A 16,946-nucleotide genomic window follows, 5' to 3' on the forward strand; every position below is an offset into this window, starting at 1 on the left:
CGGCCTAGGTGGGGCCGGGCGCGAGCAGCGCGCGGGGCCGGAGCGCGGGAGCCGGGCCGTCCGCCGTTTCGCACGCGAGTGACCTTGAGAAAGGCCCCGATTCGCCCGACCTTCTGCCGTCGTTCACTCGTCTGTGCACAGGCGGGAAACTTCTCGCAGCTGGGAAAGTTCGTGGCTGTTTCCCTGTTGGAGGCCGCCGGGCCGTGCGGCTTCTCTCCCGCCCCCCTCCTGCAGCAGGTTGGCGACGTTTGGTGGCGGATCCGGGCAGGCCGCTCGGCCCGGAGAAGGGTTTTGTGTTGCGTGTCGGATTCTTGGGCGATGCGGACGTCTCGCGGTCTTGAGAGCGTGTTGGTGGGAGTGTTGGGTGCTCGGGCGAGTATTTGTGTTTTCGTTCATTTACCAGGTGGGGTGGTTGTCAGGGAATCCTTAAAATCGTCCACTCTACCCGCGTTCTGAAATACACTTTAAATCTGAATCTGGAAATCGTTTTCTCCCATCTGCCTTGTTGCTTAGTCTATACATTCACCGTCGCTATTTCAGCTCACTGTGGCTGTAGTTTCTGTATGTGATAACTGATCACACACTCGACTTCCGCACTCTGCCCTGAACTCCAGTTCCGTGAAAAACAAACAAGACTTGCCCCTCTTCTTGAAGACACCAGGGGTCCTGATTTTCAGTGTGAATCGGAAGAGGGTACTTTGGAGCCTGTTGCCCACAGGTTATCTTCCTAAGACACCGAAAACCGGACAAACAGTATTTCCTATTGGAGACATTTAAAGGGTCTGGGCTCATTGGGGCTGTTTTCCTCGCTATGTTTTTTGCCTCCTAAAGTCCGTGTCTGAATGTCAGGTGTTGGTGTACTTTTGTGTAGTAACCGATCCAACCTCTACATGTTTGGAAAGTATGGACTTTGAAAGTTAAGTTTCTTTTTAGGTGAAACCATCTGTAGATTTGAAACCTCACTAATTTACAATAAGATCTATAACCTCTCTTCACATCTTATGTTTAAGGGACACTTACACCAAGTTCTTTGTATAAAGTATCGTTCGACATCAAGTCACAGTATCATGCTATCAGAAGGAATCATACACTATTTTAAGGGGATCTTGGGGTTTTCCCCGCATTTTTACTTTTACCACTTTCCCTCCCTCTAAAGTTTGGAGCCCTGCAGTAAAGCTAAAACAAAATGGCTTTAGTTTTTGTTTAATAGGAAAGAGAGCTGAAATCAATTAAGGAACACTGAAACCAAACCGAAGAGTGAACTTGATTCTGTGATACTTGTGAAATATTGTAAATAATCTTTAGCTTAATGATTAATTTTTTAATTGGGAAAAATTCGACTAGGCATCATAGCCAACATTTATTGGATGCCTACTATGGACCAGAGACTTCACTTGAGTGCTCTGGTAACTGCTAGCCTCTGAAACTGGCTCAGAGAGGCTGAATAACTTGAGGTCCCACGGCTGGGTGGATTAGCAAGGTCAGTGTTCAGACTGGAGTGGGACCTAGGCTTCTGGGTTTGTGTGCGAGGTCTCATGACTTGAAACTAGTGTTAACAGTTAATGTTTATGAACAGTTTACAGTGTGTTTTAAACGCCAGTGTTGCTGTCTACTGTAATTTTATTGTATTTTACTTAGATTCAAGGTTTCATTCAAAAAAATGAAAACCCTCTGTGGCCTACTTTTTCTCCAAGCCACACTAGTGAGTTTTATATTGACTTACTAGTTTCGGGATACGCATTATTGTGTGCTTCTCCCATTCTCCAGTATAGGATAATTGAGAATATTCTTTTTATTGTGATAAGCAAAATGAAAACTCCTCCTTATTTTCTGTAAAATGAATCATTTATCCAATAGAAACTTAAAATTGACTTTTTTTTGTACATGAACTGGACCATTTGTATGTGACGGTCTTTTATTTAGCAGAACCTTCAAAGTCAAAGCATAGGCTGTATAAAGTGCTAACGTAACTCATAGCTTTACCTCAGAAAATCCCTAGATTTTTCATATTTTTCTATTGCTCTGAAACAAGTATTTGATTCCTGACATTTGAAATACTTTTTTTAGTCTATACAGGTAGTGTTCTTGTGATGTGTTGATTACCCACCGTAGAAACTGTAGTCTGATATTTTCTATCTTAGCTAATTTATTTAGAAACTGCCTAGTGCTGGGTAGGGTGATAAGAGCTCTTGAATACAGGTGAAACAGGTGGGTGGTTGTTTTTTTTCATACTCAGAAAGATTGAGTAGCCTATCTGAAGCAGTTCCCCTGTTAAGATGGTGCCTTTGATTTCAAAAAGCACAGGACACATTCTACTATAGAAACTGAAGAATGTTAATAGATGCAGCATAGGTATAGAAAGGTAGTTTTAATTTTGTCTGCATTGGGTTGATGTTAGAGTTATGGAGACTCAAACTGTAGTAATGCTACCTCAACTACTGACTCTCTTCTCATAGAAGATAACACTTACCTGAAAATCAGAAGGGTACTTTCTCAGTGGAAATATTTGTGCCCTCCCTGTTGGGGCATATCCGTGCAAGTATGCCCTTCCTCTAAGATTTATTTTATTTATGCATACAGGAGTTTGTGTGTAGGCCAGAACTGAGAGGATTCACCAGAGACAGAGTGGGGAGCAGAACAGGCAGATCTCCTGAACTGCTGAAGGGAGCTGCCTGTAGGACAGAGGTCTGCTGTGCCCTGTGGGTCAGCTCCCTGCCTGGGGATTGAACTTGGTGCTGTAGTGGCTGCAGAATGCTTCATAGTGCTGCACTTTGACTCTACCAGGGTGTGCCAGGGAAATACCCTTTTCTTTCATGAAAATACAGATCGCTTCATTCTCATTTTTTATAGAAGTCATGTACCTGCAAAGTCCCGTCTTCAAAATAAGTTTACTAATCATTGTACTTTCTTTCATTTGTGCTCTATCAGTTTACTTGCTCTCTCACTTCATGTTCAGATCATTTGGCTTTGCTCCCTTATGGTTTATAGCACATCTACCCTACCTGCTAAGTTTAGAGTTGGTAAGGAAATTGTAATTTCTCCATACACTGAAGGATGTCTTTGAACGTAAGACTATATCCATGCTTATTATTTTGGATTATTTGCCAGTCATCAAGAATAGTGTTCCTGTTTGGTTTTTATCTTTTATATTTTTTTATATTTTAATGGTTTATCATCTGATTTGCCTTATTCAGTGTTTAAAAGGTTAATTCTTCATGAGACATGAAGAAAATGAGACAAATATTTTGTTCAAAGTAGCACTAATAGGATCTTGTGCTACTTATTAATAAAACGTGGTTGTAGGTATATTCCACTGCCACACTCCTACTACAATTAGAAAAGGTCTATTTTGATTTGTGTGCTGTGAGGAGAGAAATAGAGCATCAGCTTTTTTTTTTGCTGTTCTTTAAAAATCAATAAAATAGTATAGAATAGTGCATAGAAGCAGTCTAGCTTACTGCCAAGAAGAGCCCAATGTCAGTGGTGAGAGATATTTCGCTTTGAAAAGATTATAGACACTTTATTCCTGTGTAGACCTACTTTGTAGAAAATAGACCTACAGTAACCTAGTTCTTGTTTATCATCTGTTGCATGTAATGGCTTCTAGAAGTTTGAGGGCCATTAGCCACAATGGGTACAGCTTGTAGAGATGGAATACAGTGAAGGCTTGATGCATGTGCAGGACCTTTTAATGTAATGCTACCTGTTGCCTATGTCCCACCTTCATTACTTTTTAAAAATGCCATTGTGTAATTTGTAAATCACAAAATTAGGAGAGAGGGACTTGGAACGCAGGCCAGCTACAGGTTTAGCACATACATAAGCCACTTGCTCAGATGAGATTTTGTTGTAGTTGTTTTAAGGCTTATCTATTCATACAACCACTGGGGTACAAGCCAGAATGTGGAGGGTGAGAGGATTCACCAGAGACAGAACGGGGAGCAGAACAGACTGACTGACTGACTGAAATACACTGCCAAGGGGCATAGCAGTCATGACAGGCGAGGTCTGCTGTGCCATGTGGGTCACCTCCTTGGCCAGGGATTGAACTCGTGTTGCAGTAGCTGTGGATAGTTTCAGTGCTGTGTTTTGGGCCACCAGGGAGGGCCCTCCAGATGAAATTTTGAACTTCCATTGACTCATTTTTAGATGAGTCAACTTAATGAAATACAGCGCCTAAGCCCCCCTGCCTTAGCTTTGCACATTGCTAAGGACAGGTATGCTGGTGAAGCCTAGAGATTAAACTGCTTGGCTCAGTAGCAGCAGAGTAGGAGTTATCATTCTGAAATTCTTTAATATTCAGACAAATCTAAGGTATGGCTTGAACCTAAGTTAATAAACCCCAGATATACTTATATTCCCAAAATCTAACTGGTTGGTTGGTTGATAAAGAAACAAGAGCTGTGAAGTTACAGAAACTCTCACTTCTTCCGAGAAAGGAAATAATTTCCAAGCAGGTTAATTTCTCAGCCAAATAAAACTACCAGAAGAAAATCTAAACAGTTTTTGTGGAACATTTACTAATTAAATGCAGTAAGTCGTCACTTAATGTTATCAGTAGGTTCTTGAAAACAGTGAATTTAAGGTAAGTATTTAAGTAAACCTTAAATACTGTTCAGTGTCCAGGCCTGTTCTACTAGGTTATTTTTCTTAGCCAGTGTAAGGAGCTTTTCTTTGTTGGTTAACCTTTAATTTGTAATGTGCTTCTGGATCATTATTAGTCTTAACTTTAGTACTCTACAACTGTGTAGTGATGCCAATGAAATGATAGTCTGAACATACCCCAAAATACCAAGCATTGGATTCTGGTTATGTACTGGCAGTTTCCTTTTATCTTGGATGAGCTCAGCAGTTCAATAGAGTCATGCATGATGGATTTTGTCATGAAAAATTTAGTGCAGGTATTGATAGAAGCCCTTTAGCCTGGTCCCTTTTTATTTTCTTTGTGTCTACATATTTCCTTCCCCATCTTTAAAGTTGGGAGTGGGAAGTCCTTTTTTAAGTCTTGTTGTTGGGTTTGCTAAGCAAGCTTACTGCTCATTGATCTTTTTTTCAGATGTGTTTGAGGCAGTATCATGGGGAGTATATCATTGCCTTCCTTTTGGGGATAAGGTCATATCTTTTACTGGAGAGGATGAATATGTTCCTCAGCTAAGTTGGGCAAGCTACCATCACCGTCTTGCCTATGTTCCTCAGTTACTAAGACATACTGCCCCTACCCATTATTAAAAAAGCATGTGTTCTCCTTAATGAGAACCTTCACTACCTTAGGCTGAATGTTGCTTAAAAAGTCTGCAACTAAGAATCATCTTCCTGATTTCTCCCCTGTTGTCTCTGCTACCATGACAAATTTCTGTCATCTAACATTGAACCCTACTTCCCCATCCATACCCATTCATTACTAGGATCAAATTACTGTTTCAAGTATTGTGGTTATAGCAACGGGTATACATAAACTTGTTGGGGAAAAAAGGGTGGTGTTGATACATATTAACACCTGACCTTTTTCCATGTTGAAGAAGTGCTCATAACTTGATCCAGTAGAAACCACAAGAGATGGGGACAGGCAGCCTAATAGATAGACTAGAATAAAGCTAGAAATTCTTATTTCTTATTTTACTTATTACTTAATTCTTATTTTACTTATGCCCCAAACTATAAAAGCCTGTTTTCTCATATTTCAGTCTGTAGAACCTTCCTTGAAGGTTATGAAATATGGTATTGGGGAACCAGAGCTGGACTTCCTAAGATGGAGTTGTAGCTTGAAATTATGGGATGTGGCTTAGAATGAGTTTCAGAAGACGACAATTTCCCCACTATCATCTGAGTAGCTACAGGAGTGGGACTAGGAGAGTGGTGGGGAGATTTATCAACACATGGGAAGTTTCTAGTATGTGGTTATTTTTGTTTTAGCCAGGGCTTTGAGAAGGAACATAACAACTCTTGGTTTGTGTGTTTTCTAATTATCCAACTACTGGGAGTTTTTGAAACATCTGCAAAAGGAACTGGTACTAGAAAAATAATAGTTGTACTACTAGTGGGGTTTGGTGTAGTTTCAGCAGCTCTCAGGTAAGGCGTGTGTTTCTTGAAAGCACACCTTTCAAGAATTCCAGCATTCTGTGCCATGTGTTTACCATTTCTTTTTAAAGACTTGAAGTCTGGCCTCCCTGGTGGCGCAAGAGATTGTCTCAGCACTGTGAAGCAATGATGCCAGCCAGGGAGGTGACCCACACGGCACAGCAGACCTCTTACCTCTTCTGTCTTGCTTGCTGCTCCCCTCAGCATAGTCAGTCTGCCTGTTCTGCTCCCCACTCAGTCTCTGGTGACTCCTCACCCACTCCTGCTTTTGTGTTGGTTGTGCCTTTGTGCAGTTAAACTCATAAGGAAGCATTGTTTAATTAGGTTCCATGCCATAGACTTCTTACATCTTCTGAAATATGTTATAAAATGATCCAAAATTTTCATTCACTCTGTTACTCTATGCAGTTTTCTAGAGAATGGGTTATTTTTTGGAACACAGTATATTTCAAAGTAGATGTTTTTTAATGTATTCTGTCATAGAAACCGTGTTTTGAATATAGCTATGCAGACTTAGCTTTAAAACGTAAGTTTGAGGCCATACGAGAGCTGATAACTGGATGTAAGTTTTACTCCTTTAAACAATATAGATAATATTTACAATTATAGTTGGAAACTTAGTACTCTAAGGGGCTATAGATTTTTAATTTACTTGCCGCTTTTCCTTGTTATATTTCAGTTTTGTCAAATAAATCAGATATTTTAGTAATACATATAAAAATTCTCCAAGTCATACAGCTTATCACAGATTTAAACTCAGATCATTGACTTGACACTGCTGTTTTACTGCTCTGTGCTGCTGAAGAAGAATTAGGTTTTTGGTGCCATCCAGTTCTCATTCTTCAGATGGTTAATGTCTTTCTTGTTAAAAGTTAGTGGTATAGGCCCTCCCCGGTGGCACAGCGGGTTAAAGCACAGCACTAAGAAGCTAAAGCCACTTCTGCATGAGTTCGATTCCCGCCTGCCCCGGAAGTGACCACATGGTGAGGCAGACCTCTCCTGGCCCACCCACTGCTCCCCTCAGCAGTGTACTTCGTCGATCTGCCTGTTCTGCACCCCACTCTGTCTCTGGTGAATTCTCTCACCCTCCACATCTCTAGCTTGTACCCCAGTTCTGTATGAATAAATAAATAAATCTTAAAAAAAAAAGTTAGTGGTATAAGGTAGGCTTTTAAAGTTACAAGTTATTATACTTAAACTTGTATTATTTTTTAGAAATTTTTCTTAATTGAAGTTTTTATGTGTATCATGTATTCAGAAAAGGAAGTAGGCGATGTATAAGGAAATATAATTTTGTTTGTGGCAGAATAATGGAATGTCTTTTACTTTTCTGTTTCCTAGGTTCTCTACTTTTAGAGTCCAAAATAAATCCAAATACCGCGTACCAGAAACAACAGGTAAAATTTTGAAGATGTTGTGTTTTACCTTGCATGTCATTTTCCTAGTTTAGTGATAAAATGGAATTTTATCATCTGGTTGTTAGCAGTGTAAAATTCATAACATTACAAATTATGATTCCAAAATAGGATTCTTCCAGTTTTTATGGTGCATAAACCAATCATTTTTAATTTAAAAAAGAAACTTGCTTCAATTTAAGTTTATGTTCCCTATTTCTACATAAAGGGAAGAACAACCCAATCATTGATGTCAATCATCTTAACACACAACTGATTTATAGAAACTTCTTTATTTGTTGTGTAGTCCTAGTGCAGGGTTGGGGAGGTGTAATTTTTTTTTTTGTAGCCTTATATATAGCTTAGTGTGGATAAAAATTTGATTTTATACACAGCCTGCAAAAAAAAAATCATAGTGTTAAAATTTTTAAGGCTGCTTTCTATGTGAATACACTTTCTTATACCATTCTGATATGAAGTTTCTCAAACCTGTAAATCTGTCAAATGGGCAATTAAGAGCCTCCCAGGTGGCCTAAGTTAAGTCTCATTGCTGCCACTGCAATGGACCACCAATGGCCTGAGTATGTAGCTACCCATATACAATACAACAGACCTCTTCGGTCTGGCCCGCTGCTCCCTTTAGCAGTGTATTTCAGTAAATAATGCCTGCTCTGCTTTCCACTCTGTCTCACCCACCTTTGCACCTCTGGCTACACCCCCACCCAGTTCATTTATTCAAAAATAAATAAATATATTTTTTTCAGGGTCCATATATGTCTAGGTGTGCTCTGACTTAAGAGGCTCCAAATGACTCTGCATATATATCATTATAGCAGAGCAACTACTAACAGTTGCATTAGGTCTGACTTATTAATTAATATGATACTGGTTTATAAATAATTATCATTACCAATTTTCATAGAAGATTATATTATGTCCATTTTGAAGATCATTGAGACCCAGCAATGTTACCCAACTGATGGATTTCTGGCATGTTAATCTTAAACAGTGTTAATGTAAATTATTTTGACCTTGAACAGCTAGCTACTCAGTCACTGTGGAGCAGATAATTACCTCGCTGGGATCTATGAGCTCTACAGTCCTTCAAGATAGTAAAAGGGGCCTTTTAACTCATTTTTAAAATTCTGAGTAAGAATTGTGGACTTGAATTGTTAAATAAACTAATCAAAAGATAGTTTACTTCTCAGTGGTATCATTTTAGTTCTCTTGAGAGACTACTAACCTTGTGCTTGATAGCTATATAAATGACTATAGACAGTTAATGCAGTTTAGTGGACATGGTAGTGAAAAGTATTGGAAGCTTCTATAAGAGAAACTTAGATTCTTTACAGTACCCTAAAGACAGCCCAGTTATGTTTCTTCCTCAGTATGGGAAGAAACAGTATCCCAATAGATGTTCAGCCAATCTTTACTTGGCTCATTACTTCTTGATCAGTTTGAGTGAATTTCTGTTTCTGGTTCTTAAGAGGACCATTTCATTGCTTTGTAACAATGGATATGTTTGTTTATAGTCCTTAAGTTTGCAAAAATACCTTATACCCTGTACATATTTTTTGTTACAACATACTTACAGTAAAATGCAGCCTATATTTGTATTATAGGGAATATAAAGTAGTTTCAATGTTGTTAGTGTCTTGCTTATATTACATTTAATAACAGCTGTTAACTGTTTAACTGTTATTAAATTTTTTATCTAACTTTTCAAAGAAGTATTTGTGTATAGAAGTAGAGGCATGATGGGTGGTAGTAACATCTTGCTTAGTGAACCACAGCACTTTGGTGAAGGTTTACGAAACAGCTCTTCCAAATAAATGCTCATATAAGATTTTTAGTCATTGACTTTAAGGCCTTCATCACTTACGGGCACCAGGTAAAAAAATATCTTATGTTTACTGTAGAGAGGAAAGGAAGGAGAACTATATATATTCATCCCAACTTGACATCTCCTATTCAATGCTTAGATTTTGTCTTTCTGACCAGAGTGTATAGTGTAATTTAATATGCAGGCATTGGAATTATAAAGTGTTTGGTTTGGTGTTTTTCACTACATTCAGCTTATGCCCTCATTGTATATTGTTTTTCATGTTTGGTTAAACTTGTAGAAGAAAGCATTGCTTTCATTTTATAGGTGGAAGAACTACAGAAAGGTTTTAGTAATTACCAACTGTCAATGTTGTCAAATGTAAAAGTGAGTGCTGTTCTCAATTCCTGTTGCTTCATTTTTCTCATACTTGAAGTATTTTGCAATAATGTATGCTAATCATTCAGACTTTTTTTTTCTCTCAAGGACACTTTGATTGTGTGGTCTGAAGCAGAAAATTATGACTTGGCTCTTAGTTTTCAAGAAAAAGCTGGATGTGATGAAATTTGGGAGAAAATATGTCAGGTAATTTTAAGAATTGGAAGCTCATTGTGCTTTCTTTTAAATAGTTTGGTTTTTGCTGTGCTTTTAACTAATGCCGAAGATTTTAAATAAGTGGACGAGCAACTTACTATGGATTGCTTAAGTTCAATGCTTTCTGAAAAACCTGATGTATAGGAAAGTGTAATTTTATACTCATCTATCTAGATCTTTGGTGAACTCCAGAATATTATGTCCAGATGCATTTTGTTTTGTTTTTGACAGTTGCTCAATGAATACTCACCTGGAATCTAATAGTCTAGAACCTGAAAGTCTCATGTAGGCTTGTTCATTTTTTTTCATTTCCTCATCTTAGTAAATGCTGTCTCAGTGCATAAGCCAGACATTGAAGGGTCTTGGCTATTTTTCCTTCATCCCTTATATCCAATCAGCCCTTCAGTAATAAATCCTAGATTTATTCATTGACTTGCATTTTTATAACTTTTACAGCTTATCAGGCCCCCTTCATTTCTTACCTGGTTTATTGCTTTCATCTTAATTGGTCTTCCCAAATCCTCAATGCACATAGAGACAACTTTTAAAATCCAAGTCTGACATACTATTCTTAGGTCAGTAACTTTCTGTGACTCTTAACCTTCTCTTCAACCTTATTTGGCTATTCTTTATTAAATCTGGAATTCCCTGGTGACAAGTAGCTCATTCTAGTGACATAATCTCCACAATGTTTTATGAATGTGAATTTTTTTTTATGTGCACTTTTTTTTAAGTGGTTACGACCATTGGCTGTTGTTACAAGCTCATTTTAAGCAGCCCTTCTTAAGGATTTCTCTTTTCTCTGCATTTATTTTATTTGGAGACTAATCTTCTACAGATTGTTTAATTCATCGATTCTCAGAGTATAGCTCACAGGCCAGGGACATGACTAGGAAACGGATACAAATGCAGGGTTAGATCCCAGTCCCAGATCTGCTGAATCAAACTCTGATGAGCAGGTTCTACGAATTGTATTTTAATAAGTCCTCTCTATAAGATCTTTAACTGGTAAATATTTTAGGCCTTGTGAGTTAGGCATTAGAACACTATTTACCTCTGTTGGTGTAGTGTCAACGTAGCTATAGATAGCACATAAAAATGTTGGAATGGTTCTCTTTCTGTAAATTTTTTGTGCATAAGCAAAGGAAGCAGGTGTAGACCAGGTTTACCTGTAGTTTATCAATTCTTGTTTTTAAGCACTTCAGATGCACCCTGAAGCTTGAGGGACACTGCCTGAATAGAAATTTTAAGTGTCCTATAGGCATAGTTTTTCCTTAACTTGTAGAATTTTTATGCTATATATTCTATTTAGCTGTATTTTTCATAAATTCACCTCCCTGTCAAGCTGTACCATTAACATGTAGAGGACTGAAATTTGTGTCTGAATGCCTTCTTGCTCTATACTTTTTGTTTTCTGCCCCACACATTTGTTTTTATAGTCCTTTCCACTAGGTTTTGTTTTTTTACCCCACTTGTGACTGGAGTTGAGAATAATGAGATCAGGGTATGTTATAAAGCACCCTTAGTGAAATAAGCCAGAAAGAAAACAAAAAGTACCAGTTGGTTTCACTCATAGCAAGAGCATAAGGACCAAGGGGGGAATAATGATGATGATAAAGATAAATAAACAACTATATACAGAGACATTTTACAGGGGTGGAGTGGAGAATGGGATCAAAAATGGTGGTGGTGGGGGAAGTGCACTGGACTGTGGTGATGGCACACTGGTGAATTGGTGTTGGGAAGCCCATGGGGATTACAACTAAGATGGAAAAAGGCATAAAATTATGTAAAAGTAAACTATTATTAATTTTTTAAAAAGCACTCTTATGGGCCCTCCCTGGTGGTGCAGTGTGTTAGGATGCAGCACTGCGAGCTGGCTGCAGCTGCTTCAGTGTGAGTTCTATCCCCCGCCCCAGAGGTGACCCACATGGTGTGGCAGACCTCTCCCGACCCATCTGCTGCTCCCCTCAGCAGTGTACTTAATCAATTTGCCTGTTCTGCTCCCCACTCTGTCTCTGGTGAGGCCTCTCACCGCCCCTGCATCTCTGGCTTGTACCCTATTTCTGTATGAATAAATAATAACTTGTTTAGAAATCACTAGCTATTTTATATTGTTGCTTTATGGTCTTCCTTTTCAGCTTTTATGTAGTGTATGTTCATAATGTTTCTCAATCATTCCTTTATGATTCTGTCTGTACTCTCAATTTCTGGATCCTGACTTATTCCAAGGGATTTATTTACATTTTGCTATTTGTAATCTTACATTTTTTCCTGTGCCTTGAGTCCTATTCATCATTTATTTATCTAGAAATAGCTAAAAAAAAATTCTCAATTTGCTAATATATCCTTGGTAGTGGTTTTATGTCTTTTTATATTTTTGTCTTCACATTTTCATTCTCATATTTGTCCAGATGGACTTAAGAAATATCCTTTCTCTTAAGGAAAGTTCTCTCATAGCTTTATTAGTCTGCCTTCCTTTTGTTTCCATTCTTAACATTTTTTCTGTACTGAAAGTAAGACCAGGTTTTTCTCAAATCATTACAATTCCACCTTGATTCCCAGCAGATGAAATTCTAGGACTTCTATTAAATAGCAGTCTTTTTGATTATCTTCTTAGTCTTGCAGATTAGCCCAAGAAGATAGCATTTTCACTTTTACATTAAGGGCTCTTTTCTTTTGTTTCTTTGATGAAAAGCTGCTATTTTTTCTGTAAGGGAAGCCAGAGGTTGAGTATTAGGAATCTAAAGCTTTGAGAACTTACGTGATTAATAAACTGGGGCCAACTTAAGACCATGCCAGGTACAAGCTGTGAATGTGCCTAGTGCCTTTCAGTGGTGCTGCCCACTGGGTTAAGGTCAAGATCATATCGCCTTGCAGCATGTCTCAACATTCCAGATCTTTTCCCCTTTCTAATGTCCGTGAGCTAACCATACTAAGCAATTTAAATTTCTCAGCTTGTTGGGCAGCATTTGTGGTCACTATTTTAAGTTATATAGCCAAGATAACAAAACTTGTTTCATTCCAAACTATGTCCTTGAATTTTTATCAAGATATCCCTTTACTTTAAAATATATTTAATTGTGAAAACTTTCAAGTTTATCATTGGAACCCTTTTATGACAAACTCTAAGGCTTCTGGGGGTAAGGAAAATGACGCATTTGGTTGTATAAAAAGGAAAACCTCTGTGGTTTGGTGACATAACTTATAGCAGATATTCTTGTGGATTGCACTGCTAAATATAAACTGCAGTTACTGGGGTCTCCCTGTTGGTGCACAGGTGTCTCAGTGCCATCAAGCTATTGCCAGCCACTTCCACCCCCTCCATCCCCAGCCAGGGAGCTGTCCCAAGCCACATGGCACAGCAGACCTCTCCTGTCTCGCCCACTGCTCCCCTCACTGTATTTCAGAGGATCTGCCTGTTCTGCTCCCCGCTGTCTCCAGTGAATTCTTTCTTCTCTCAGTCTCCACACCACTGGCCTGTACACACCCCAGTTCTTCTATGCATATATAAATTTTTAAAAATCTTTAAAAAAAACTAGTTGCAATTTTTATGTGGTTGCATTTTTTGGCAGTGCACTTTTTTTTCATCCCATTTTTCTTAATCATGTTTTTGAGCACTCTAGCATTTATAGCAAATCAGTGATCTACTTTTCCAGTGGCGGTTTGTAATGCTCCTTAGTCCTTGGTTTCTAGAATTAATTGACATTAATTATTTTCCTTGCTGTTTAGTGGTTATATGTATTTTCTGTGATCACAGCCATATGATATTGTTTGGATTTTACTTAAACTTTGAAGAATTTGGTGGAGGCTCTTCTTGAGCACAATAGTTGGACTGTTTCACAGACTTGCCCCGGCTTGTTGGAAAACAGGGCTACATTGTAAGATGTGAAGAGGATGTTTTAGCAACAGGCTTCTACATTGTGGGTCTGCATGACATGCTTGTCATCAGTCAGTTTAGTGTGTCTAGAAAGTTTCTGTTCTGGTAAACCTCAAACTTAGAGGAAGTTCACTCCCTCTCTGAGCTTGGAACCTCCTCCTCTAAAATAAAATGAAAGTATTTCAAGTTGTTATTTGTGGGAAGGTAGCTTAGAGAGATAAAGCAATTATGTCAAGTTTGAAGTCTTAAGCTTGAATATTGTCATTTATAGTTTTTAATAGCGTCTCATTCATCTAAAAATATTGTTTAGATTTGCTTGATTCTATTTTGTCAATTGTCATAAATCTTATTTAATAGGTTCAAGGAAAGGACCCTTCGGTGGACATCACCCAGGACCTCGTCGATGAGTCTGAAGAAGAACGTTTTGATGATATGTCATCGCCAGGTTTAGAATTGCCATCTTGTGAATTAAGTCGCCTTGAGGAAATAGCAGAACTTGTGGCATCATCTTTACCTTCCCCACTTCGTCGTGAAAAACTTGCACTAGCACTGGAAAATGAGGGTTATATTAAAAAGCTCTTAGAGCTTTTTCATGTGTGTGAGGATTTGGAAAATATTGAAGGACTGCACCACTTGTATGAAATAATCAAAGGCATCTTCCTCTTGAATCGAACTGCTCTTTTTGAAGTTATGTTCTCTGAGGAATGTATAATGGACGTTATTGGATGCTTAGAATATGACCCTGCTTTATCACAACCACGAAAACACAGGGAATTTCTAACAAAAACAGCCAAGTTTAAAGAAGTGATTCCTATATCAGATCCTGAGCTGAAACAAAAAATTCATCAAACATACAGAGTTCAATACATACAAGATATGGTTTTACCTACCCCATCAGTCTTCGAGGAAAATATGTTGTCAACACTTCACTCCTTTATCTTTTTCAACAAGGTAGAAATTGTTGGTATGTTACAGGTGAGTCAGATTATTCATTTTTCCTACTTAGAAGGATAACTACATGATGCCCATTAATTGCCTTTAGCAGAAATAATTTTTCTTTCAAATATTAAATTGATTTTTATTTTATGTACAGGCATGCATTTTAGTGATCTTACAAGAGATTACAATATGTAAAACTATGATGCCAGAGGTGGTTATTTGCGTTAGAGAAGATCTGTTGAAGTCTAACTTGAAGAAATTATAAAGGAATGATCATAATAAAGTGACTGGTATAGAAATGTAAAGATATTAATCTATTAGAATAGATTAGAAGAATAAAAAATTAAGAGAAGCCAAGAAATAGTCATTAAATAGAGAATTTATAAAAATCTGTATACTATTACAGTATGTACTGAAGATTGAGTTTTAGGGTCTGGGGAATATTGCAGGTGCTGGCACATTAGAGCTGTTACGTCTCTCTCAGACCAAAAGACACACTTTTGTAACAGGTGAGAATATGGGGAAGTCCACCTCACGCTTCATGCCTGTGTGACTGAGTGACTAACCTCTTACGCCTCGGTTTCCAAGGTTATGTTAGTACCAACCCTCTAAGGTCCATTTGAAGATTGAGAAAGAACCTGTATATAAAAGCACTGAGCATAATACAAAACTTGAGCATTACTTTAAAGTATATCAATAATTGCTTATTAAACTCCACATTTTCTTTTGATAGTGTCTAATCTCTCAGATCAAATGTTACAGGGTGGTTTGCATTAGACTTGCATAGGGTGCAATTACTAGCTTCTTCCCAAAACAAAGAATCAGACTCTTGTCAACTGGCCAGTGATCTAAATTTGTAACAGCCACACAGATCATCTTTGTCTACATTACCCCGTAATGTATGAATCCATTCTAACTGAAATGGAAGTTTACACAGTGCATGTATCTGTAGTTATATGCCTCCCATTTTTGTTTCTTTGATGTCCATGGTATTTTAAGAATAACAGATATGGTCCCTCCTTGGTGGTACAGTGGGTGAAAGCACAGCACTATGAAGCTGTCCAAAGACCCTGCAGCATGAGTTTGGTCCCCGCCAGGGAGGTGACGCACAAGACATGGCAGACCTGACCTGCCCACTGTTCCCCACTTTGTCTCTCGTGAGTGCCGTCACCCACCCACCCATACATACACACACACACTTCTGGCCTGTACCCCAGTTCTTGTGTGCACATATAAATCTTTGAAAAAAATAACAGATAATGTGATATGACATGAAAAATGTAATACCTTACCTCAGATTTACAAATAATTACTTGAAGCCTAGATTTATTAAAGAGGGCTAATAAATGTCAGTTAAAACTGCTTGGTGGCACATGTTACAAATAAGCAGTGAGCTTAACTTTTGTGTCTATTCCTTTATAGAAAATGATTGTAGTTTCAGTGTCCTTGCCTTTGTCATCATAAAAGTAGAAGTGTAGGTTCGTATAAAAAAGTCACATTTACCAAATCTGCTTTCCTGGAGCTAGTAATAATAACTCCAGTTCATTCTGGCAGATTTGAGGTTTTCCATTAATTTAAAACAGACATGTAAAATAAGGCAATATAGTCTAGTGAGTACAATGGTAATCCTCAGTATAGAGTGTAGTGTAATTAAAAAGTAGAGGAAGAAGTGTTTTGTGCTAGTTCCCATTTCTTTCTGATCGCAGGGCCCAGGCTTTGCTTACTTAGCCTCTGTTCTGGTCCATTTTTTAGTCCTACTTAACCTTGGCTAGTCCTTATGCAGGGATTTCTGTGCTTTTTTCTCTTCATGCCCACAAATGCTAATTTGACTCCTTAATAATGAAAATTTTCACGTTTTTTGTTTCCCTGCAGTATGCTTTATAAAATGCTGGTTGCCATTGTAATAGTTACATGTTTCTCTTGCTGTTGCAAACTTGCATCCAAAGTGGTACTGTGAAAAGGAGTCTCAAACTTGGCATGGTGTGACTGAGATGTAATTTGATTCAGTGTCTTTGTGTCTTATATAATTACACCCTCCACTTAACCATTAACTACTTCCTATATATTACTGTTAAAAATTCTACTTCTGGCCCTCCTTGGTGGCGCAAAGGGTTAAAGCACAAAGAAGCTTAAGCCACTTCTGCAAGAGTTCAATCCCTGCCTGCCCCGGAGGAGATCCACATGGCGAGGCAGACCTCTCCTGACCCACCCGCTGCTCCCCTCATTAGTGTAATTCAGC

The 16,946-nt window shown here is 38.3% G+C and overlaps 1 protein-coding gene across 1 annotated transcript in view; it reads left to right on the forward strand.

Moving 5' to 3' along the window:
- Window positions 1–7,424: 7,424 nt before the first annotated feature.
- Window positions 7,425–16,946, forward strand: part of SMEK1 (SMEK homolog 1, suppressor of mek1 (Dictyostelium)) — a 25,815-nt gene continuing 16,293 nt past the window's right edge. Inside the window, exons 1-3 of the mRNA XM_004681624.2 lie at window positions 7,425–7,475; window positions 9,781–9,879; window positions 14,126–14,743. Coding sequence (XP_004681681.1) covers window positions 14,201–14,743 — 543 coding nt within the window. The 5' untranslated portion in view covers window positions 7,425–7,475; window positions 9,781–9,879; window positions 14,126–14,200. The remainder of the gene's footprint in view (window positions 7,476–9,780; window positions 9,880–14,125; window positions 14,744–16,946) is intronic.

Source organism: Condylura cristata, unplaced genomic scaffold (assembly GCF_000260355.1).
Source record: "Condylura cristata isolate star-nosed mole 26May11 unplaced genomic scaffold, ConCri1.0 scaffold00013, whole genome shotgun sequence".
Lineage (NCBI taxonomy): Eukaryota > Metazoa > Chordata > Mammalia > Eulipotyphla > Talpidae > Condylura > Condylura cristata.